Consider the following 26,387-nt stretch of genomic DNA (forward strand, 5'->3'; position numbering starts at 1 on the left):
CAGAAGTCATGTTTTTTCACCCCACTGCTTCGTCTATCAGACTAGACCCCCCTTCCTAAAATTTTCTGCCTTCTCTGTAGGCCAAAGTCAGACTCACCTTTTTGTGTTAATGTAAACATCACTTTTTCATTGAACCTGACTCACCTGATTAGGTTGAATACCAATGTTACAGGAAATCTTAGCACTAGAGAGTCTCCTATGTTATTTATATATTTTTATATTAGTCATCACTTTCTGTCTCTTCCACTGCACTGAAACTCCCAGGAAGGAAGTATTCTTGCTGGTTTTCTGTACCATCCTCTCCCCCAGTACCTGGAACTATGCCTAAATGTTTGAGTTGTTGTTGCCATTCAGTTGCCAAATTGTGTCTGACTTTTTCAACCCCATGGACTGCAGCATGCCAGGCTCCCTGTTCCTCATTATCTCCCAGAATTTGAACTCACTAAATAGGAGAACTAATAAATAAAGGTAAACACTTCTCACATGAATATGATCTACAATACAGTGGAAATAAAATTACAAGCACTTTATTGAAGCTTCAGGAGAGAAAAACCCTGAGAGCTTTCCAGAAAGCAAAGAGTAAGAAATAAAAAATGCTTTCACTAAATTAATAAGAATATAAGATGATTAAGCACCATGTTGTCTTTATTTGCTCTCTTATTCATGTTATTTTGTTTAAAAAATATAAACATAATTTTGATAGCTTCCTGCCGGGGATACAGTTCCCCTTTTTTTCCAGGAAGGGTTTAATCTCTGAATTTTGAAGTCTCCTAAAATGAGATTTTCAAGAAAACGTCATTCTGATTTTACAGGAGTCTTCTCTATACTATGTCATTTATTACCTATAACCATAAGCCATAATGATGTCATCTCTTTGGTTTCACCTGGTTCAATCTGTTTAATCATCTTTCTTATCCCACCGCCTCATTTCTCTGTTTCCTTTATTCACTATTTATAGTAGAAAATACATTTTACATTGACACACAGTACCCATTTTTAACAAATAATTATGGATGAATATGAGTACATGCTCAGCGTATAACCTGAGAAATGCAGAACAAAATACTACATGATTTAAAAAACCCTACATGTACGTATGTGCATGTGTGTGTGCTCCTAGTCTTTGCCACCCTGTGGAATATAGCCTGCCAAACTCCTCTGTCCATGGAATTTTCCAGGCAAGATTACTGGAGTGGGTTGCCACAGCCTTCTCCAGAGGATATGTGTATATAATATGTACACACACGTGTATGTACTGATAATGGCCCATAGGCTTATGAGTCTATGAGTAATTTACAAAGACTGTTGAGCTGATGCTTTTATTCTGTTTTGGTCATTAATGATGAAAGGAGAGAAAATGTAATAGATGGAAATTTAATGTAAATTCATTAAAAGAAATATATTCTATAAGACAGATAATGGACAATGTGGAATGTTTAGTTGACGTATTTAATGTAATGTAAGAAAGAACATTTGTCATTCTGTTGTGGTTGGTGTAGCGCACAGCCTTACATGGTTTCTAACTCGTAGGCTGGTAATCCTTCTTTCATTGAGTGAAAGAGGAAACAAGTATACTTTAAATTATGTAAATTAAGATGTTAGCTTTTCTAAATGGAGGAATATTTGGTGAAAATGAGACTTAAGAAATAAAGTTTATATTCGTTTTTTTCTAAGGGTAATTAGAAATTAAAGTTTGGCATTATGGCTTTGTATATTTAGTGTAAAATGGAGCCTAATCCTTTTAAATTGATGTGAATATGATTTTTGCATGCATGTTTAAATAGTTTCTTTATAATTATCCTGAGTAAAATTTAACAGTATTTCAGTTAACAAAAATGTAGAATTTATAATTTTCAATGAGATAAAATTTGGAGTCTTCCTTTTCACATGACATGCTCAATTTGGTGATCCACGTTTAAATAATTGCAGTGCTTATGAAAACTTTTTCCTATTCCTTTAACGTCTTTGTGAGCAGGAAGAGAGGGCTCTTCTTTGTATATATAGTGCTCGGTTTGGCTGCTGTGGACCTGTATTTATAAACTGTAGAAAGTCAGTAAAGACCAAAGCATTATATGTGAGGCATATTGATTCTTGTGAATCTATGGAAGGAATGGTGGGTCATTCTAAAGTACATATGTATGGATTTTAAGAAGGGCTTCCCTAGTAGCTTAGCTGGTAAAGAATCTGCCTGTGACGTGGCAGACCTGGGTTCAATCCCTGAGTTGGGAAGATCCCCTGGAGAAGAGAAAGGCTACCCATTCCAGTATTCTGGCCTGGAGAATTCCATGAACTGTATAGTCCAGGGAGTCACAAAGAGTTGGACATGACGGAGCGAGTTTCACTTTCATGGATTTTTAAGTAATATTAAATTGAGATTAAGGGTAGATATGGAGCACTTTTAAAATGTTGCATTTTAAAATTATGTCTTTTGATCTCAATTAAAAAGACAGGGAAAAAAAGAAAAGTAAAAAATCTCCAGGAGCTGATAGTTTCATTGTTACATTTCTTCAAGAACAGTAAGTCCAGGGTGATGTAATTCAAGACATGGACAAAGGTAAAAAGTTATCCACATCATTTAATGATTAAGTTAGGCAGTTATTCTAAAATACTCAGAGCATAAACTATTAAGTTGATGTTCTCATATTTTAGTTCATAAAACCCTAATACTTTGAGATGCTCTCTCAAAAGCAAGAAATTTAGCAGATATGTTTTGTTAATCTATTCTCAGAGATTTGCAATCAACATTAACTCATTAAAGGAACCTGAAAAATCCTTTACTAAATAAAATATGCTTAATTCAGAGTTACCAAATATATTTGACTGCAGACCGCTGTGTCTGGTTCACATATATAGCCAACTTGGCTTTTCAAGGAGCGTGTGTTGAGATACAAGAGTATAACCTAAGAGAACTTTAAAAAGATAGATATAAAAATCCTGTGGGAAGACCCAGAGGGATCGGATAGAGAGGGAGGTGGGAGGAGGGATCAGGATGGGGAATACATGTAAATCCGTGGCTGATTCATGTCAATGTATGACAAAAACCACAATATTGTAAAGTAATTAGCCTCCAACTAATAAAAATATATAGAAAAAAAAAAAGAAAAAAAATCCTATAGTAATGAATTGCCAAACTCCAATCACAGTACATTTACATTAAGGACAACAGCAAAACAAAATACCAAACAATCAAAAGGACAAATACTAAATATTACTACCTCAAGGATAGAAAAGAGTAGAATGATACTAATTTCTCATGCATGTCTTTATTATTTGCCTTGTAATAATCGCATATTATTGTTTTTCGGAATTGAAAATAGAACTGTACAAAAAATACCATCAGGTAAGGTTTACCCAAGGAGTGTAGGTATGACTTATTATAGGCATATGTCAATAATGTAAGTTGTTGTAATGCGTTGGACACAATATCTTACAGGAGAAGTACATTCAATATATCCAAAAATAAGATAGTTTATATTCCTCTCCTCCGGCAGAATTTTCCCTACTATTTCTTTTCTTATGCCTTCATTATCTGTTGCCTTTATTCCGTGATACCTACAAGTCATATTGAAAATCAACAAATATTGGATATGCAATACAATGTTTTGTTTGGTTTTCATATGGTTCTAGTCATGCAGTCAGTCTTTATCCTTATTGATTATGGAAGTATTGAATGATATGAAATCTCAAGGGCATTTCTCTGTTTCTCGTGCATGTTGTTGTTTTTGTTGTTTAGTTGCTAAGTGCCGTCAGACTCTTTTGCAACCTCATAGAGTGTATGTAGCCTGATAGGTTCTCTGTCCATGGAATTTCCCTGGGCAAGAATACTGGAGTGGGTTGCCATTTCCTTCTCCAGGGGATCTTCTTGGCCCAGGGGTTGAACCCGCATCTCCTGCCTTGCTGGCAGATTCTTTACCATTGAACCACTTGGGAAGGTAGTAATCAAGTTCTGAGTATTTAACACATATTTGATTAGTTGGCATTTTGTCCTCTACTCTGCATAGTTAAGATGCATGTCCACTTGCTTTAAAAAACAAAGCAAAATTTGTCAAAGTCCATACTATAAAATTCCTCAAAAGTTTTTATTCTGTGACAGTGATCTTGAAAATAGTGTCACAAATCAATATTTATGTAAAACTAAATTGCATTAAGGCAGAAATAACTATGTGAAGGATTTTTGAAATTCCAGTTTAAGCTCAATATTGTGAATATTGACCAAAATTATGAAAAACACATAAATATGTGTATGGCAAGAATTATTTGCTTCTCAAAATGAATTGAGTTTCAAAAACTGGGTATAGTTAATCTTCATGAGATAGAAAATTCAGAAGCTATGGAAAATTAAATGTCTATTTAAATGATAGCAGTGAATGTGAGTTAATGTGTAAAATAATATAAAAAGAGAAAACTTTTTCAAAATATTATGATTTTAATATTTAAATCTTAACATATTGCCATATAATGATATACTTAGTACTTACCTAAGTCAGTGAATTTTATAAATAGATACATATATAATATACATTATACAATCTTTATATAATTACAATAGGAGTTCTTTTATTTAAGCAATCTCAGTGATAAGTAGTGCTTTTTTAAAACAAGTCTCTAACCTAATATTGACAGTTTGACCTAGAAATAAAGTGTAATCTTTTTTTTTTCCCTTCCTGCATTGCCAAGAATTGGTTGTCAGTTTCTGTAAATGACGATAGTGAACCCTCCAAAGGTCAACTGATATCAGCATGGCTATCTTTCTAAATAAAGATTATAGGTTTACCTTGCAAATTGCCTAACTCCTTTTTCGGAGCCCTCTGTGTTTCCCCATGTTTTTACTTCCCTTCCTAGGTAGGAGTTACAGGGTGGAGAGAAGACTGGACATGGTTACAGCAACTCATTAATCTATGAGTGGTTTTCTGCTGCTAACAATTCTGTTAGCACATCCCCAGAAAAGAGAACAGGCAGGCTGTTTTCTCTTTCTCCACTGTCCCTGACTCTTTTGTTAATAGTACATTTACACTTCTCACAAGTGGAGAGGGCTTTTTAACACTTTTGTGGATTTACTGGATCGCTATATTTGAGTTTTTTGTGTGTGTGTGCTTCTTTTTCTTTTATCCTTTGGCTGTCATATAAATAACAGAATTACTTATGAATTTATTGAAGTTTATGTGTCAGGCATTTCATAGAACATTAGCTCACTTAATTCTCGGAATGACCAAAGGAAGAAGTTGATATTATTACATTTGCCTTTTTAGTTGAGGATTATGAAATTTAAAAAGCTTAAGTAGTTTTCCTAAGTTAGTATTGATCAAGTTATGAATAAATGTTTGATTATTACTTTATGATAGCCAGTAGTAATAGGGTTAGAAAGTTGAGGTCAAACCATTCATTTTAGATTTTAGAAACATTTTTTGTGTAGATTAAGGTGTCATGGATCTGCATGTCTAACACAGAGCACATACCTGGCACTAGTAAACCATCAATAAATATGTATTTATGAATGAACATGACTTATTTTTACAATATAGGTCACCTTTTTTCTATTATGAAACATTTGAGTAAGATGTTATAGAACTTAACTGGTTTTATAGAAATCATGTTTAAATTAAAAATTGATAGGTATTTTTTAGTAGAGAAATTGTAAGAAAATTATATTCATTTGCAGCTTTCCATTTCAGTCACTCAGTACAAATGAATCTGAGTAACTTGTACGCATATTAACTAAACAAAAAGTCAGATAGAACATGATGTGATATTGGTTTATTTTTAAATCTTAAATTGGAGCAATTTATTTAATTTCAAATGTTTCAGCAGGGAATACGCGATAATAAGGGCTTCTCTAGTGGTAAAGGACCCGACTGCCAATACAGGAGACCTGGGTTCGATCCCTGGGTTGGGATGATTCCCCTGGAAGAGAGCATGGCAACCAACCCCAGTATTCTTGGGGAATCCCATGGACAGAGGAGACTGGCAGTCTACAAGCTATAGGGTCACAAAGAGTTCCACATGAGTGAAGAGACTTAGCATGTATGCATGGGATAAAAAACAAAAATTTGGTTAGAGTTAGATATCCCCTAAAATCAAGCATTTAAGTGAGATTTTTTTGTCTTAAATATTAAGGCCCAGTCACAAAACATTAAATTTGATCACTAGAAAATTTGAAGGTAAATGAATGTTTACTATTATCCACCAGCTACGATTATCCTACTTCTATTTTCAATTCAGGGCATAAGTTAAGTAGTTTAACTCAGGCTTTGACTAATGGAAAAGATGTATCTCTTTTATAAGGAGACAAAATAAGATATTTCAATTATGAATGTGCTATATTTAAGCACATTCTTGGATTTACTTTATCACAAAATCTGAGCCCATCATTAAAATCACTTCTGGGTACACACACAAAATAAAAATTAACTGAAATTCATCAATTATGATCAGGGAGAAGAGGCAGTTTTCATTTAATAATGGCTCAAAAGACATCTGTGAATGAAATAAGATAGCTATCTATATTAAAATGAATTATAGTCACTGAATAGCTTCAAATCCTTATGTACCACATTGTAGCATTCACAGTGCTGGGAAAAAGAGCTAACATATAAGTGAAATATTAATGTTTATGCATAATGCAATAAAAGGGTATTTCAAAGCTTAAAAACTCTTAACTTCAAGAATTATATAATAAAGTAACAGTAAACTGTCTATGTATCTACCTGTCCTGAAGGTTCCCTTTTATACTCATCCCCTCAACAAAAGTAGTGGAATTATTGTTTAGATAGGTAATCTATGTGAATATAAAAATATTTTTGTTTATAGAGTAATATAAGAGAAGTAAGTAATAGAAGAGTATTATAATTTTTCATATTTCTTTAAAATATTGCCTATAACCAAAATAGTATGTAATAAGTTGTCAGATACTCTTAGCATTCTCCACATGTTGCATATAGGTGCAGCTTGTATCAGACAGTGATTCTGTGTCCATATAATGTGATTAGACTGTCTCTGCTCCCGACCCCTTCCTTTTTGTTAAACTCCCCTATGTATTAGTATTTACTTTTGTAAAATAAAAATGTGCAACAAGTAATTTCAAAATACTTTTTAAATCTAATTTTGATAATTCTAGAAGAGATTTGAAAGACCTTTTGCTTAAATCATATGAAGATCCTAACTCTGAAATTGATGTTAGCTCAAATTCTGCAAAATCCCCTTCTAAACTATTTCTATCCTTCAAGTAATATGATTCTTTATATAAATACTACAGAACATAAGGGAAATAACTATTTTCAGAACTTAATGTGAAAGTGAATTCCAAAACAAAGTTAAGATTACATGTTTTGTAGGCAAATCTCTCTCTAATATTTGAGAGTAATTTGTTTCTTCTATAAAAGATAAGCTGGATACTTTTGTTATTATGACAGTTATATGAGTAACCTGATTGACTTGACTTAGTATTAATGTGTGCAAAGTTCACTAACAGTGACATGAATGGGATTTCAAGAAAAGCTTTTGATTAGAAATAATGAAATATAGCCAGTTTAATTTATAAATTTTTAATTATGCAATTTGCTTGCATATTACCCAAACAGAATGTGTTTCAATAAGTTAGTGCACTTCAAATTTCCAAATTTTGTATTTATCATGTTAAGCAGTATTAACTGAACAAAAGCTGGAGTTGCAAAAGTAAATTACTGAGGAGAATAAAACCCAATTTACTAGTTTATAAGAACTTGAATATTTCAAAAGGTGGTGGGAAAGTCACTTGATTCTTTTGAGAAAGATGTGTTTAGCCTTGCTCCTAAGTTATATTAGCTTCCCCCATTTAGGCAATGGTCAGATAAATACATTTGTGTGCTTTTTCTTTAATGAATTGTACTTAGTTTATATCTTAACAGGCTAAAGAGCTTGGTCATTTAAATGTAGGCAACAGAAAGAAATATATTTTACATTCAGACTGTCATTCATTCAGGAATTATTAGTGAGCATCATTATGTACTTGGGACTAATATAAGTGTTCAGGCAACGTGAGTGAAGAAAGCATATGACTCTGCCCTAATAGACTGCATTCTTACAGAGGCTTATGGACAATCGGCATCAAACCCAACAAATGACCAAAATGATTTTTTTTTTAAATTAAGCACAGTAAGAAAGACAAGGAGTATATGATGGTCAGGTTAGAAGTAAAGACTTGAAGGATATGAGGAAATATCCATGAAATACCTGGGCATTATGTTCCAGCCAGAGAGAGTCGTCCATGACAAGACCCTGAATCTGGGTGATGCCTGTCCTGTTGGTCAGAAAGCGAGAATGCCAGTGTAGCTGGGACAGAGCAAACCACAGGGAGAAAGCTAGTTAAACCACTGGAAAACTAGAGAAACCTAGTCTGAAAGGCATAGGGAGGGGTCAGATGCAGGACTAGGCTAGAGACAAATGAAAGGTCATTAGAGTTTAGTTTAAACCCCTGTCCAGGGGTTTAAGTAGAGAAATAACATGGCCTGACCCATGTTGTCATAGGCCAACTCTGGCTCATGGGCTGAGTATAAACTGTTGGAAATGTAAAGAATAAAAATGTAAAGATATCTTAAAAGGCTGGACAAGGGATTTCTGTAGTTTAAACATTGAATAGCACATCTTCTTGGTCATCATAATCAAGCCATCTGTGCTTGTTCTGCATAGAAGTTGGAAGGAAAATCTAGAAGTATACAGTGATTTCCTTTGACTGCTTTAGAGAGGTATAATTTACACGCCATAAAATTCATTCATGTTAAGTGTAGAATACAACCATGTTAATATATTTACAAATTTCTACAGTCATCACCACAAGTCTAGTTTTAGAACATTTTCATCATCTTATTCCCACCATTACTTCCAAGCAACCATTAATATGCTTTCTGTGTCTTTTCTGAACATTTCATGAAAGCAGAATTATACAGTATATAGTCTTTTACATGTGACTTCTTTCACTCAGCATCTTTCTATGGCTTATCATATTTTAACATGCATCAGTACTAGATTCCTTCTTATTTTATTGGTGATTTTTTTATGTTGTAAATCTCATTCCTCTCCGACATTGCACATATATGCATGTTTCATAGCCTTTTTTTTTTCTTTTTTTTTTTTAGCTAGTAGCAGTACTATTTCTAATGCTATTTTAGCAATTCTATTTTGGGAAAAACTTGTAACATTTCTAGCTTCTCCCTTACTTTCATATCACCAACAGTTTTGTACAGATTATTGATGTACCTAAAGACTCCTTTTGAGAGTCATCTTGCAATGGTAACTCCTCAAGCCTTTCTTGTATACAGTGGTCCCTCTGTATTCCAAGTTCCCACATTTGTGGATTCAACCAATCACAGATTGAAAATATTAGGGAAGAAATTTCTGGGACATTCCAAAAACCAAAAGTTGAATTTGCTGCATACTTGCAACTATTTGCATAGCATTTGCAACTTATTTACAATGAATTTTATAGCATTTGTATGGTATTAGGTATTATAAGTAATCTAGAGATGATTTAAAGTATACATGAGGATGTGTTATATGCAAATACTATGTTATATGAGTGACTAGAATGACTATGTCATTATACCTTCTGTGTCCTCCGGGGGGACCTGGAACCAACCCCTGGGGATACGGAGGGATGACTATGAAACACACATACATGAAATATATACACATATATCTATACCACACATATATAACTGAAAAATGTGTCTCTGTTAAAAAAGAAGACTATTGACTATTGCTATTTTGATGGGTAGTAGATCTAGTGGATTCTGGTGTCTATGTTTCCTTGGCATGCATTCAAAAAATGTTTGTGTAATCACCCATGAAATTCCATCTATTCATTTTATATACTATTCAAATATGCTTTGTGATTTGGGGCTATAAATTTTGGCTTCAAATAAAATAAGACTATTTATCTTCAATGTAAGAAAAAACTTAAAAATATTTTCTTGAAGAAAAGTGTTGAACCATATACAATCCCAGGTACCAAGTGGCTTCAGGAAGCGTGCTTTGCTTTCAGAAGAATGATGAGAAGTAATGTGGCTGATTTGAAAGTTTTAACTGTAATGCACCTTTGTTTTTTTAGCATCTGTGGAATCCAACATCTGGAACGGATAGGAAAGAAGCTGAATCTCTTCGACTCCCTTTATTTCTGCATCGTGACATTTTCTACTGTGGGCTTTGGGGATGTCACTCCAGAAACGTGGTCGTCCAAGCTTTTTGTGGTTGCCATGATCTGTGTTGCTCTTGTGGTTCTCCCTATCCAGGTAAACACCACCATGTTAAGTTTTATAGAAATGTGCAAAGTATTATGAAATCAAATCTTCCACATTTAATCAAAAATGCAGGGTGACTTATTAACTATATTAAAACATGTTCTTATACCATCTAGTCAGTTATTTAAATTGTCTCCAAAATGCCTTTTTAAATTATATTAGAAACATGAGTTTTTTTCCCCTTCTAGTCTCAATTGATAGCTCACATTTCATTTCAGTTTTTCAAGATGATTTCTTTTACATATAGAGTATTTATATTAATTATCGGATTGTAGGACAGTATAGTTTTTAATTATAGCATGTTTGTACAAGAAAATAAACTTATGAAACATTGATTTCTTTTGATTCTTGACACTACAATTAAAAGCCATATGTTGTCATGAATAAAAATCGATTGACTATGTTGGTCAACTAAAACAAAATCTGAAGATGATACGTAGCTAATATGAAGCATTTTTGAGAATGGATAAGGACGCAAAGGCACAGAGATATAAATGAGACTGAAGACACACAGAGGCAACCTTCAGCTTTTTCCTATAATAAATTCTGGCTGTCCATGGGTGGCCAGGTCATAAACAGGATGTGGCCAATGCAAATCAAAATGTATATTCTATTATACAGCCATTTGACAAAGTTATTGAAATATCCCTTCCATAGATGTAAAAATGATCTTTCCACTCCTATCCAATCATGCATGTCATCCTCAATGACACCCCTCCCCCATACTCTCAGCATCCCTTTAATAACAGCTACTTCCTTGGTGGCTCAGTGGTAAAGAATCCTCCTGCCAGTGCAGGAGACATGAGTTCAGTCCCTGAGTCTGGAAGATCCCCTGGAGAAGATGATGGCAACTCACTCCAATATTCTTGCCTGGAAAATCCCGTGGACAGAGAAGCCTGGCAGGCTACCGTCCATGGGGTTGCAAAGAGTAGGACACGACTGAGCATGCATGCATGCATTATAACTGGAACATGGCTTTGTGTGTGTGGTAAGGTTATCTCCCCTTGCAGACGATGTGGGCTGAAGTTGACAGAAGAATATGAGAGAAAAAAGTGAGACCTTTCTTTTTAACCAGGTGCATGATATATATGGCTGCATACTCTACTGGACAGAAAGCAGAAGTGCAGACCTCTTAGTGCCCTGTTATGATACAATAGGAAAATCTCATTATTGTTTCCTGAGAGACATGAAGGCTCTGGGAGGGATTAGCAAGTCTGCAATTATCCTATGAAGAGTCTTGTTGAAGGGAACACTGATCATTTCAATCTCAACAAGTTTCATCTAAGAAATTGTTATACCCAGTAGACAATAGATGGATTGCACTGATTTTTATTTCCATGTCCAGTTCTTTTCATTCACATGTGGAAAATGCGTTACAGTTTGAACAGCTGGCCTATTTGTGGATGGAGAGACAAAAGTCAGGTGGAAACTATAGTCGGCACAGAGCTCAAACTGAAAAGCATGTTGTTCTATGTGTCAGCTCACTGAAGATTGATTTACTCATGGACTTTTTAAATGAATTCTATGCACATCCAAGACTCCAGGTAACTTTGACAGATTATATCTACTAAATTGGCAAAATCAATTAATGATAGTACAGCCTGTGTTCTGGAGAATTTTTATTTATTTGCTCAAATTTAGAGAAAATGAAGAACTACAAATATAACCTGGAACATAGAAAAAATGCTGGAGAAATACACAGTATGTTAAGTTTCCTTCTGTATCTATAACGAAAGACAGATGGAATTATATTACTGCTACAAAGAAGGGTTTTTTTCTGAATTAAAATGATTGCTTTTTTCTCCTTTTGGTAGTGAATAAATGATATTTTTATGAAACAGTGAAACAACATAAAATATAATAAAACAATAAAAGAATCATTTCAATATCATCTGTTCACTTGAATTTTCAGAATTTTATCGAGTGTTACTAATGGAAATTTGGAAGTCTAAAAGTTCCAATCTTCCCTTTGTTTCCTGGAGTGAAACTTGGTCTTATTTATAGTAGCAATAAATGACAAAAATTTGGGCAATATGTAATTGAGATCATGAATTCAGAAAAATCTCTTCGTCTATGCAGACACTTCCACTTGCCGTGGTTCTGGGCCAGTGTAGACTTAGGTCACCTCCTTTGTTGCTTAATGCACTTAGTCTAGTCCAGACAGAAATTTTGAATTTTCTGTATTTCCCCAATAATTCTGTTAAGAGATTGGACAATCCTGAAGTCAAGACAGTACTGAGTACTTCTAATTATCTCTCTCTTAAATAATGAGAAATTTTAACATATTGCTTTTTGGGATTAAAAAATCTAACTTATAAGTGAAACTTGTATAATATATTCTTTTGTTTTTACATATACATTATTTTGCATTTTTGGAGTTACTCCATATTTAATGTTTTTTTTTAATTACTCATATTAAATAATTTCAGATGCTTATTACAACCCACAAAGAAAATCTACCTGGGAGAAAATTTAATCCACCCAAAATTTGATCCCTAGTAATTAATTTTGTCTAATGTCAATATGGAGAAATCTTAAAACTCCAAAAATTCCCACTAGATACAGAGTGATAAAATGGTGGACGTTTGCCAGAAAATTTGAATTCTTATAGATAAATTGTTTTATACCATTTTATCCCTGAGAATAATTTTGCACTTTCTCTAAACAACCATTGTTTTGAAATATTTTGATCACAAACTTTCAAATTTAATTTACTTTGTCAGTATTACCAATATTTTTGTGAATCCTTTTCCATTCAGATATTCATCAGAATATTGTCAACTTTATCAACTCATAATAATGTTACCAAATGATATAAACCATCACCACAGCTTTTTATTAAAAGTAACAAGATTGAAGTATGAGTTGATCCTTAGCACTTTTGGCTGGTATGCAGTTTATCTTTTAGAATCAATCTGAAATCCTAAGGAGGTTCCCTGGTGGCTCAGACTGTAAAAAACCTGCCTGCAATGCAGGAGACGTGGGTTCGATCCCTGGGTCACGAAGATCCCCCGGAGAAGGGAATAACAGCTCGCTTCTGCATTCTTGCCTGGAGAATTCCACGCACAGAGGAGACTGGCGAGCTTCAGTCCATGGCGTCAAAGAGTCGGACATGACTGAGTGACTAACACTTTCACACCCTGAAGTCAAAATTGAAAATTTCATAGGCTGAAATGTGTGCTGAGTGTATGCACTGATTTATCTTCTCTTCTTGGTACTAAGTAAATTGAAAAAACTCAGGATGAACATGCTGATTTATGAGATTTTGTATGTTTGTCTGTTATGTTTATTACCGTTTCATGTTATTCAACATATGCCCAGGTTTTAAATGCAAACTTTGATTTATTAGTAAGAATTCATTTCTCTTTTATCATGTTTCAAAATGTTCATAGATATTCTATTTACCTATCTAGTATAAAACAAAGCATTATTGTTTCTATCCCATTGCCCACTTTGTTTTGAGTAGGATTATTATGTGGTGATTTTGTGTCCTACTGAAATGGATGTGCAGGTCCGAAGGATCCTCCAGATTCCAATGTGGTCACAAAGAGTTATCTACCTTCAAGGTTCGGCCCTTAAAGACCAGGATCTGTTGAGAGCAAAGTAAGTATGTCCATTTCCCATCTTGTAGTGTTATAATATCTTTTCTCTCCTCCAAATTTTAGCAGTTTCAGTACTGCAAGATGTGTTTTTGAATACAAACTTTTGCTCTAGTACCATTGCTGGTCAAATGGGAAGACTAAAAATATAAAATCCGCTTATTTGCTCCTCTTTCTCAGTGCAGGGTTATCAGACCACGTCCGCACAACACATTGAGAAGTGTGGTATGGTGTGATCATCTCAGGGTGCTGGGAAATGAGCTGAGTTACCCAGATTCAGCGAGAGTAGTCTCCAAATCCCTGGATACTGTTTTTATTTGACAAATAAAAACCGTGGGCTAAACACTATGTGAGATGCCAATGCAGTGTGAGTCATGGTTTAGATTTTAAGGAGTTTGTAGATTACACTTGTGTTCCCTGGTGTCTGAGATGACAGATTCCTTGGGGACCGGAGAAGTCAGAAGGCCGACAGAGGTCTTACCTGCTGTCTTCTCTTGCAGCTGCCAGTCCACCTGGATTAAAGATGACATAGTCTTATAGTTTTGTCACAATCTTGGGGGTCACTGCCGGGTGGGAGCAGAGTGAGAGTGTGGTTGGTTAGACTGTAGACTCCAGGAACCAGGGCCTCTGCAAAACACCCTCCATAGTTTCAGAAGCCAGAAGAGATCCTTAGTGGAGGTGGCTTCACTCAATGTTTTCTCTTGTTTTGTAGCTTTTAAATATATCTTCATGTTTATCTTTGAGTTGTCCTACAGACTCTGTTAGGCTTAAAAGTCTCTTCCTTGAATTTCATAGCATAAGTGTTTTTTTCTTTGTTGTTTTGATTCTTTCCAGATGGCTTGAGTGTGTGTGTTGGTGTGTGTATTGGTGCATGTTCTCCATGTTTGTGTATGTTCTGTGTTTCTTTATACATGTCCTCTATATGCTTGTATTTGTGTGTATGGGGGGTGGATGTGTGTGGATGATCGAAAAGAACAGAAAAGAATCCCCAAATTCCTGTCTGCTGCTTATTCCTGCAAAAGTTGACTAGATAGCTCATAACAGGAACTCTAACATTATGTTAGATTTATATATAACAGGTCAATTTAGCTGAGAATTTTCTCAATGATTTAACAACTTGTGAAACAAAAAAGTAAGTAGAAACTGCCACAATATAATGAATTGTACATAATTAGAAAATTAAGCTTCTTTGAGAATATATCAGCATTTGTAGTGGATTGCATGCTTCATATATATTGTCACTATACACATGACAGTTCTAGAGTAAGTCATATTCTCCCAGTATCGCAAGTAAAACACAGCATTAGCTGTTTGCTAACAAGCTGCTCTCTGTACTCATTATTCAGGAACTGTAAAGAAATAGTTGCTTAAACAGTAATATAATTTGGATCTTTATATTCATCTGTATAGATAATAAATATGCTTAATTTATTGTAATGAGTTAAGTTCTTCATATGATAAGAATGAGTAATGCCCATTTTATGTTCAATATGAATTTCTGTGATAAATGAAGCCTTTTGACAACCTAATCAACTAATCTAAGCTATTAGGATTAGCTATTGGCATCTTAGCTAGATAATACCTAGGATTAATGCGCTTCTCAGTTAGAATAGTGGTGAAGAATCCACCTCCCAATGCAGGAGACACAGGAGTCGTGGGTTCAACCCCTGGGCTGGAAGATCCTCTGGAGTAGGAAATGGCAACCCATTCCAGTATTCTTGCCTGGAAATCCCATAGACAGAGGAGCCTGGTGGGTTACAGTCCATGGAGTCTCAAAGAGTTGGATACAACTTCGTGACTGAACCAGGATTAACACGACTCCATTTAGTATTAATAATATTAATGATTGTTTCTTAGCCAAATCAGTCACATATACCAGAAACATTTCTCCATAGGTATGAAAAACGAGAGTGTGGATGAGTGAGAGGTAGCAGGCTGGTTATTCTCAGAAAATTGAGTTAAGAAAGATGGTACCATTTTTATGCTCATTTCTTATCCTATGTCATGTAGAAATTTGGGATTTAATGTTAACTAACACATTCTTCAACACAATTCCCACGCAAGACAAGGAGTAAAATTCTCCAAACCATTTCCAAAGGTCAGTTGCATGAGTTTGAGTTGCTTTGTTGAAGACGATGTATAAAAAATGTTATACAATTGTCTTAATAACCATGACTTCTTCACACTTTTCCAAAACTGTTTGATTTGGTCTAATTCCATAGACTTTTTATCATTTTTCTCCATGGAAAAAACGTTGGAGGAAAAATTTTTTTCTACTGTAATGAACCAGAAAGGCAAATAGTTCCTCATTTTAAAAATATACAATTTTATGTTTTTAGAACATTGCTTACCAAGCACTGAAGCACACTTGTGGTTTATTATTATGTATAAGAAATATACAACTTTAGCATGAAGGGAAGGGGTTTGGAACAAGATGATGATTCATCTCTGGGAAATATAAATGTACAGTAGAGTTTGGCTTATGAATACTAAATAGCTTTGTTTCCTCTGTTTTATTGATGCATTGCAGTCAAAAAGGAATCCATCTAAACCAAAGGCTTATAAACTCCCTTAACTTATACAAAGTATATATATATGAAAAAAATATATACAATGATAAAAGAGAAAATAAAAATTGACTTTTTTAACTTCTGTCATTATGAACTACAACCAAATCAACAATTATTTTGTTTACAAGCATGATCTGCAAGAAATCCTACTTTCATTTAAGCTTAAGGATGTTCATAGTTTATCTGTACTTTGTATGCACTGGACTGGGTGTTGGAATTCTGTTTTGCAGATGGCACATAGATATGTCAATGTGTGACTATTTTCCTTCTCTGTCTGCATTTAGGATGGATGATGCTGAGGCCTGTTTTATTCTGAGCAGCCGTTGTGAAGTGGACAGGACATCATCTGTAAGTTTCTAAAATCTCTTTCAGTAAATAGTTCTTTTTGCCTTACGAGGTTTTATTATTATTTTTTTTTTTTTGTAATCTACCAACATTAAATATTGATGGCCTTAAAATGTTACTAAAGAGAAATAAATATCTCTAATCTATCTTGCCAAAAAAATAAGAATAGTTGCATCATTGATTATATCAACAAAAGTATTCCTGAAGTACTTTCTACTATCTCTAGATTTCCTGTTGATCAAAATGAAATGAGTCATATATAAACAGAACTAGATCATTTTTAATTAAATATATCCTATGCTATGTGATTTTGTTATAATGATCTCAATTTCCTCAACTTAAAAGCGAGGCATATGGATAAGCAGTCTGCAAAATATCAGTTGGAACATTTCTAAAAAAGTATGCATTTGTGAAAATCCTATTCAGGATATGTAGGGTGGGAATCGGGAAGCCGTGTATTTTAAAAAGATCACCAGGTGATTTTGATGCACCTCCCAGTTTGGTAATCTCTGGCTTATATGATCTCCATGATACATTTATGGCCTAAAATTCGATAAACTAAAAATCAGATTTTGTAATTTACCAACTTATAGCTTTTTTCTGTAAATACATTTTAATTTCACTACTTTTAAAAAAATTCTTTACTCTTATGTTGAGGATGTCCTATTAACTCCTGTGTTTTAAACCAGTGAGTCCATCTGTAGTCCTTTCTGTGGTACACAGACAGATGAGAAATGTGGCGCTTTCTGTAGTGACTGGGGAAAAGGCAAAACAGGCATGGGTCTTTTAGGGACATGATTTGCACTTTTCTGGACCACCTAATAGGTGTGCTCTGTTACATTACTTTAGGACTACAGGTCCTGAATGTGGTAGGCTTTGCATTGTCCTCACCCTAATTTACCTAAATGTTTTACTCCTTTTTAAACTAACTTGTGTGCATGTGTGCTAAGTCACTTAAATCATGTCTGACTCTTTGTGACCCTATGGACTGTAGCCCACCAGGCTCCTCTCTCCATGGGATTCTCCAGGCAAGAATATTGGAGTGGGTTGCCATACCCTCCTCCAGGGGATCTTGCAGACCCAGGATCAAACCCTCATCTCTTATGTTTCCTACATTGGCAGGTGGGTTCTTTACCACTAAAGAACCCAGGGAAATCCTTACACTAACTTACTCAAGCTTTATTGGAAAAGGCACTGTTAACGAGCTCAATTGTGTGCCCTGAAAATTCATATGTTGAAGACCAAACCCCCAGGACCTCATAATGTGAATTTCAGTTCAGTTCAGTCGCTCAGTCGTGTTCGACTCTTTGCGATCCCATGAACCACAGCACGCCAGGCCTCCCTGTCCACCACCAACTCCTGAAGTCTACCCAAACTCATGTCTATTGAGTCGGTGATGCCATCCAAACATCTCATCCTCTGTTGTCCCCTTCTCCTCCTGCCCTCAATCATTCCCAGCATCAGGGTCTTTTCCAATGAGGTGACCAAAGTATTGGAGTTTCAGCCTCAGGATCAGTCCTTCCAAAGAACACCCAGGACTGATCTCCTTTAGGATGGACTGGTTGGATCTCTTTGCAGAGAGTCCAAGACAGAGTCCAAGGGACTCTCAAGAGTCTATTCCAACAAACAGATCCAAGGGACTGTTTGTCCAAGGGACTCTCAAGAGCCTTCTCCAACAAACAGGTCAAAAGGATCAAAACTTTGTCACTCAGTTTTCCTTATAGTCCAACTCTCACATCCATACACAACTACTAGAAAAACCATAGCCTTGACTAGATGGACCTTTGTTGGCAAAGTAAGGTCTCTGCTTTTTAATATGCTGTCTAGGTTGGTCATAACTTTTCTTCCAAGGAGTAAGTGTCTTTTAATTTCATGACTGCAGTCACCATCTGCAGTGATTTTGGAGTTCCCCAAAATAAAGTCAGCCACTGTTTCCACTGTTTCCCCATCTATTTGCCATGAAGTGATGGGACCAGATGCCATGATCTTAGTTTTCTGAATGTTGAGCTCTAAGCCAACTTTTTCATTTTCCCCTTTCACTTTCATCAAGAGGCTCTTTAGTTCTTCTTTGCTTTCTGCCATAAGGGTGGTGTCATCTGCATATATGAAGTTGATATTTCTCCCAGCAATCTAGATTCCAGCTTGTATTTCATCCAGACCAGCATTTCTCATGATGTACTCTGCATATAAGTTAAATAAGCAGGGTGACAATATACAGCCTTGGCGTACTCCTTTTTCTTTTTTGGAGCCAGTCTGTTGTTACATGTCCAGTTCTAACTGTTGCTTCCTGACCTGCATACATACAGGTTTCTCAAAAGGCAGGTCAGGTGGTCTGGTATTCATATCTCTTTTAGAATTTTCCACAATTTACTGTGATCCACACAGTCAAAGGCTTTGGCATAGTCAATAAAGCAGATAGGTGTTTTTCTGGAACTCTTGCTTTTTCGATGATCCAGTAAATGTTGGCAATATGATCTCTGGTTCCTCTGCCTTTTCTAAATCCAGCTTGAACATCTGGAAATTCACAGTTCATGTATTGCTGAAGCCTGACTTGGAAAATTTTGAGCATTACTCTACTAGCGTGTGAGATGAGAGCAATTGTGCAGTAGTTTGAGCATTCTTTTGGATTGCCTTTCTTTGGAATTGGAATGAAAACTGACCATTTCCAGTCTTGTGGCCACTGCAGAGTTTTCCAAATTTGCTGGGAGATTGAGTGTAGCACTTTCACAGCACCATCTTTTAGGATTTTAAATAGCTCAACTGGAATTCCATCACCTACACTAACTTTCTTTGTAGTGATGCTTCCTAATGCCCACTTGTCTTCATATTCCAGGATGTCTGGCTCTAGGTGAGTGATCACACCATTGTGATTATCTGGGTCTTGAAGATCATTCTTGTACAGTTCTTCTGTGTATTTTTGCCAACTCTTCTTAATATCTTCTGCTTCTGTTAGGTTCATACCATTTCTGTCCTTTATTGAGCCCATCTTTGCATGAAATGTTTGTTCCCTTGGTATCTCTAATTTTCTTGAAGAGATCCCTAGTCTTTCCCATTCTGTTGTTTTCCTCTATTTCTTTGCACTGATCACTGAGAAGGCTTTCTTATCTCTCCTGGCTATTCTTTGGAACTCTGCATTCACATGGGAATATCTTTCCTTTTCTCCTTTGCTTTTTGCTTCTGTTCTATTCAAAGTTATTTGTAAGGCATCCTCAGATAGCCACTTGCTTTTTTTCATTTCTTTTCCATGGGGATGGTCTTGATCCCTCTCTCCTGTACAATGTCGCAAACCTCCTTCCATAATTCATCAGGCACTCTTTCAGATCTAGTCCCTTAAATCTATTTCTCACTTCTACTGTATAATCATGAGGGATTTGATTTAGATTATACCTGATTGGTCTAGTGGTTATCCCCATGTTCTTCAATTTAAGTCTGAATTTGGCAATAAGGAGTTCATGATCTGAGCCACAGTCAGCTCCCTGTCTTCTTTTTGCTGACTATATAGAGTTTCTCCATCTTTGGCTGGAAATAATATAATCAGTCTGATTTCAGTGTTGGCCATCTGGTGATGTCCATGTGTAGAGTCTTCTCTTGTGTTATTGGAAGAGAGTGTTTGCCATGACTAGTGTGTTGCCTTGGCAGAACTCTATTAGCCTTTGCCTGCTTCATTCTGTACTCCAAGGCCAAATTTGCCTGTTACTCCAGGTGTTTCTTGACTTCCTACTTTTGCATTCCAGTCCCCTATAATGAAAAGGACATCTTTTTTTGGGTGTTAGTTCTAGAAGGTCTTGTAGGTCTTCATAGAACTGTTCAACTTCAGCTTCTTGAGCATTGCTGGTTGGGTCATAGGCTTGGATTACGGTGATATTGAATGGTTTGCCTTTGAAACGAACAGAGATCATTCTGTCATTTTTGAGATTGCATCCAAGTACTGCATTTCAGACTCTTTTGTTTAATATGATACCTACTCCATTTCTTCTAAGGGATTCCTGCCCACAGTAGTATATATAATGGTCATCTGAGTTAAATTCACCCATTCCAGTCCGTTTAAGTTTGCTGATTCCTAGAATGTCGACAGTCACTCTTGCCATCTCCTGTTTGGCCACTTCCAATTTTCCTTGATTCATGGACCTAACATTCCAGGTTCCTATGCAATATTGCTCTTTACAGCATCAGACCTTGGTTCTATCTCCAGTGACATCCACAACTGGGTAGTGTTTGTGTTTTGGCTCCATCTCTTCATTCTTTCTGGAGTTATTTCTCCACTGATCTCCAGTAGCATATTGGGCACCTACCAACCTGGGGAGTTCATCTTTCAGTGTCCTATGTTTTTGTCTTCTCATACTATTCTTGGGATTCTCAAGGCAAGAATACTGAAGTGGTTTGCCATTCCCTTCTCCAGTGGATCACATTCTGTCAGACCTCTCCACCATGACCTGTCTGTCTAGGGTGGCCCCACACAGCATGGCTTGGTTTCATTAAGTTAGAAAAGGCTGTGGTCCGTGAGGTCAGATTGGCTAGTTGTCTATCATTGTAGTTTCAGTCTGTCTGCCCTCTGATGCCCTCTTTCAGTGCCTACCGTCTTACTTGGGTCTGTCTTACATTTAATATGGGGTATCTCTTCTCAACTGCTCCAGGAAAACACAGCCGCTACTCCTGACCTTGGACGTGGGGTATCTCCTCTTGGCCACTCCTGCACCATGCAGCCGCTGCTCCTCCAGCAGACTTACTTGGTGATAAAGTCTTAATAGATATAATCAAGTTATAATGAGTTTATTACAGTTGGCCTTACTCCTAGTTGAGCTGTGTCCTTGAAAAATGGAGAAATGTGATGACAGATGAATAACAGAACGCCGTGTGTATGTGAAGACAGCCTTCTGTAAGCTGGGAGAGATGCTTCCCGCACTGCCCTCGGGAGGAACCAGCCTTACCAACATCTTTCTTTTGAGCTCTGACCTCCAGAATGTCGAGCCAATACATTTTCATTAAGCCACCAAGTTTGTGGTCGTTTGTTACCACAGCCCGAGCAAACTAATGGTCTTCCCAAGTGGCTCAGAGATGAAGAATCTACCTGCCAATGCAGTAGATGCAGGTTCGCTCTCTGGTCAGGAAGATCCTCCTGGAAAAGGAAATGACAACCCACCATCATTTTGCAGTTGTCTTGTCTGGGAAATCCCATGGACAAAGGAGCCTGGCAGGCCATAGTCCATGTGGTCACAAAAGCGTCATACATGACTAGCAACTAAATAGCAAAAAAGCAAACTGATTCATGGTCATAGATCAGACGAATGATTGCAAAAATTTGTAAAATATTTCTCTTTAAAACATATTTTTGTTTTGAAATTCATTTGCTCCTCCCTCCTTCTCCACAGTTACTGTCTTAATTCATACATGACTCGCCTGTGTCCACTTGTGCATTATTGCAATAGTTTCTTAATTAGGTCGGCTCATTAGATGTTCCAAACCTATGTATTGAATAAGTGGACTGGAATTGAACATATTCTACCTTATGTTTCTGTAAATATTTAACTGTGAAGGGTGGGACTCTCAAGTGGTAACTTAGTTTTAAAATACTTGCAGTCTTCCTGTATCTGTGTAACAAGGGGGAGTAAATATAGGAAATAACTATATAATGTCTTTGGTGCACCCTTTCCAAGCTGAATTTGAAAGCTTTCAATTCAACAAATGCATTCCATTTCCTCCTGACACTGTAGGATATTGGCAGGTTGTGAATAAAAAGACTTCACTCGGGACAGAAGAGATGGTAGATGAGGTGACACTGATACAAATGTGGAAGCTACAAAGCAGATGGGTGGGTGGTAACTGACTTAACAGACAGAAAGAAGGTAACATTTAAGCTGAGAAAGGAGAGGAAACAAGTCAGAAGCAGGCTGCTTTATGCAATGGAGACTCAAGTGACAGGAATAGATGTATCAGATGCCTCTACAAGTAAGGTTATATATAGGACTAAATATATGAACAGCGGTTGAAAGTCTGCAAGAGAAATCATTAGATTCCCTGAACCCTTCCACATGTTCATTGCTGGTCCCTTTCCCATCCTGGGAAAAGAGATTTACTCCAGTAGTTGGCAAATTTGGCCAAAATAAGCACTCTGGCTGCCCAGGTATAAAGGGAGGGAAACTAACCTGCAGCAAAAACTCATGACCCACGATGCCCCCTGGGAATAAAACATCAGAAGAGAAATCCTCTGATTCAGTGCCATTTCAGAGAAGGTTAGAGTGAGTTACTGAAGCAATTAGGGGACAGGAAATGCAAGAGACTGTTTCCTCTGCCCACTCGCGGTGGGGGACAGCTCAGGCCTCTTGGAGGTAAAGATGGTGGGGTGGGCCCATCCAGGATCATCCAGCAGGGCACCCCCTTGCTGCTGGGTTGATTGGTGCAGCAAGGCTGGTTGGTAGACACTCACGGGGCAGGAAGCATTCTTCCCAAGTGTGTGTGTGTGTGTGTGTGTGTGTGTATGACGTGAAAATAAGGTCCCCGTGTTCACTCATGTCCTGAGGAGCTTCTGAGTGTTTCACGCCTACATATGTTCATGCAACTGTGATCACTAGACATTTAAGGAAATTCCTAACAAGAAAAAGAAGGAACTAAGTTACAGCCATGCAAAAAGCATACAGGAAAGAAGAATTCAGAGAAAACGTAAGTGCCTCCATAGGATTCTGGGAGAAGAAATCAATTTTAAAATATGCAATATTCATGTTAGATATAGTAGTTGAGAAGTAATATAGTAATATATTTAGTAATCTTTAGTAATGTAGTAGTTGAGAAGATGAGAAGAGTATACATGTTTAAAAGAAGAATAGTATGCTATAGAACAAAACAAATTGAAAAAAAGCAAGAACATCCAGTGGACCAAGAAGAGCTTCTGGAAATTAAATGTAGGTAACAAATGAAAAATTAAATAAAATATTCAGAAGATAAATCTAAGGACATTGAAAGAATGAAGAATAATAAAATGAACAATAAAACCAAATAATGGAAAAGGAGAGTCAAAACAAGAGAAAATTAAAAGACTGTTCAGGAAGAAACAATATTCATATGGTAAGAATTTCAGGAGCAGGGTCTGAAAAAAAGTGGGGGAAATTATTATCAAAGATATAAAAAAACAAAATTAAAACAATCAAATTTCTCAGAATGGAATTGTTGAGAGGGCCCACTTATTGCAGATTAATGACTAAAAAAGTCATGCTTCTGTTATAATAGCCAGGACATGGAAACAACCTAGATGCCCATCAGAAGACGAATGGATAAGGAAGACATTTCAATATTCCTCTCTCAGTAATTAATAGAACTAATGGAAAGAAAATCATTCAGTTATAAAAACTTGAGCTCACTTAAATCAAATAGATCTAATCAACATCTATAGCATTATACTCAACTGCAGAATATGTGTTACTTTCAGGTACACATACAACACTCAGAGATGGACCATAGGCTGGATCACAAAAGAAATGTCAAAACAGATAATTGGATTTAAGAAAAAAATTCAGAATATGTTCTCTGATCAACAGTTCAGTTCAGTTGCATCCAACTCTTTGTGACCCCATGGACTGTAGCATGCCAGGCCTCCCTGTCAATTTGAGTAAACTTCAGAGTTTACTCAAACTCAGGTCAATTGAATTGGTGATGCCATCCAACCATCTCATCCTCTGTCGTCCACTTTTCCTCCTGCCTTCAATTTTTCCCAGGATCAGGGTCTTTTCCAGTGAGTCAGTTCTTCCCATCAGGTGGCCAAAGGACTGAAGTTTCAGCTTCAGCATCAATATTTCCAATGGATATTCTGGACTGATTTCCCTTAGGATGGACTGGTTGGATCTCCTTGCTGTCTAAGGGACTCTCAAAAATCTTTTCCAACACCATAGTTCAAAAGCATCAATTCTTTGGAGCTCAGCTTTCTTTATAGTCCAACTCTCACATCCATACATGACTACTGGAAAAACCATAGCTTTGACTAGATGGACCTTTGTTGGTAAAGTAATGTCTCTGCTTTTTAATATGCTATCTAGGTTGGTCATAGCTTTTCTTACAAGGAGCAAGCATCTTTTAACTTCATGACTGCAGTCACCATCTGCAGTGATTTTGGAGCCCAGAAAAAATAAAGTCAGCCACTGTTTCCACTGTTTCCCCATCTATTTGCCATGAAGTGATGGGACCAGATGCCATGATCTTAGTTTTCTGAATGTTGAGCTTTAAGCCAACTATTTCTCTCTCCTCTTTCACTTTCATCAAGAGGCTCCTTAGTTCTTCTTTGCTTTCAGCCACCAGGGTGGTGTCATCTGCATATCTGAGGTTATTGATATTTCTCCTGGCAATCTTGATTCCAGTTTGTGCCTCATCCAGCCCAGCATTTTTCATGATGTACTCTGCATATAAGTTAAATAAGCAGGGTGACAATATACAACCTTGACGTACTCTTTTCCCAATTTGGAACCAGTCCATTATTCCATGTTCAGTACTAACTGTTGCTTCCTGACCTGCATACAGATTTCTCAGGAGGCAGGTAATTTCCCACAGTTTGTTGTGATCCACACAGTCAAAGGCTTTAGCATAATCAATAAAGCAGAAGTAGATGTTTTTCTGGAACTCTCTTGCTTTTTCTGTGATCCAGCAGATGCTGGCAACTTGACCTCTGGTTCCTCTGCCTTTTCGAAATCCAGCTAGAACATCTGGAAGGTCACGGTTCACGCAATGTTTAAGACTGCCTTGGAGAATTTTCAGCATTACTTTGCTAGTATGTGAGATGAGTGCAATTGTGAGGTGGTTTGAACATTCTTTGGCATTGCTTTTCTTTGGAATTGGAATGAAAACTGCCCTTTTCAAGTCCTGTGGCCACTGCTGAGTTTTCCGAATTTGTTGGCATATTGAGTGCAGCACTTTCACAGAATCATCTTTTAGGATTTAAAGTAGCTCAGCTGGAATTCCATCACCTACACTAACTTTCTTTGTAGTGATGCTTCCTAAGGCCCACCTGACTTCACATTCCAGGATGTCTGGCTCTAGATGAGTGATCACACCATCGTGACTTTCTGGGTCATGATGATCTTTTTTGTATAGTTATTCTGTGTTTTCCTACCACCTCTTCTATTCATTGCAGAACTTAGCTAGAAATCAATAATAAACTTTAGCAGAAAATAGTCAGATATATGAAAATTAAATGATATATTTCTAAATAACCCATGGGTGAAATATGAAATAACATGGAGAATTAGAAAAATTTTAATTAGAACTGTGATTAAAAATCTAACATTTCAGAACTTCACTGGTGGTCCAGTGGTTAAGACTTTGTACTTCCACTGCAGAGGACTGTGGTATGATTCCTGCTCTGGAAACTATGATCCCATATGCTGGGTGGCATGGCCAAAAAATGAAAAAGCTTGAAAAATTTGACCTGTTTAAAAAACGCAACATTTCAAAATTAATAGGATGTAGCTCAAGCAGTGCATAAAGAAAGATTCATACCTTTACCTTCTTTTATTACAAAGAAGTATAAATTTGAATATCAAAGAGGAAGTGGATTCAGCAATTACAGTCCTTAAAAGTGGTTTTTCTAAGTGGGAGCAGAGAAATATAACAAGAACTTATGG

At 36.4% G+C, this 26,387-nt stretch overlaps 1 protein-coding gene across 1 annotated transcript in view; it reads left to right on the forward strand.

Annotated features, from left to right (window-relative positions):
• KCNT2 (potassium sodium-activated channel subfamily T member 2) overlaps nucleotides 1-26,387 on the forward strand; it is a 422,637-nt gene that overhangs the window by 192,763 nt on the left and 203,487 nt on the right. Inside the window, exons 9-12 of the mRNA XM_065936707.1 lie at nucleotides 10,082-10,262; nucleotides 11,651-11,815; nucleotides 13,738-13,874; nucleotides 16,725-16,788. Coding sequence (XP_065792779.1) covers nucleotides 10,082-10,262; nucleotides 11,651-11,815; nucleotides 13,738-13,874; nucleotides 16,725-16,788 — 547 coding nt within the window. The remainder of the gene's footprint in view (nucleotides 1-10,081; nucleotides 10,263-11,650; nucleotides 11,816-13,737; nucleotides 13,875-16,724; nucleotides 16,789-26,387) is intronic.

Source organism: Muntiacus reevesi, chromosome 5 (assembly GCF_963930625.1).
Source record: "Muntiacus reevesi chromosome 5, mMunRee1.1, whole genome shotgun sequence".
NCBI lineage: Eukaryota > Metazoa > Chordata > Mammalia > Artiodactyla > Cervidae > Muntiacus > Muntiacus reevesi.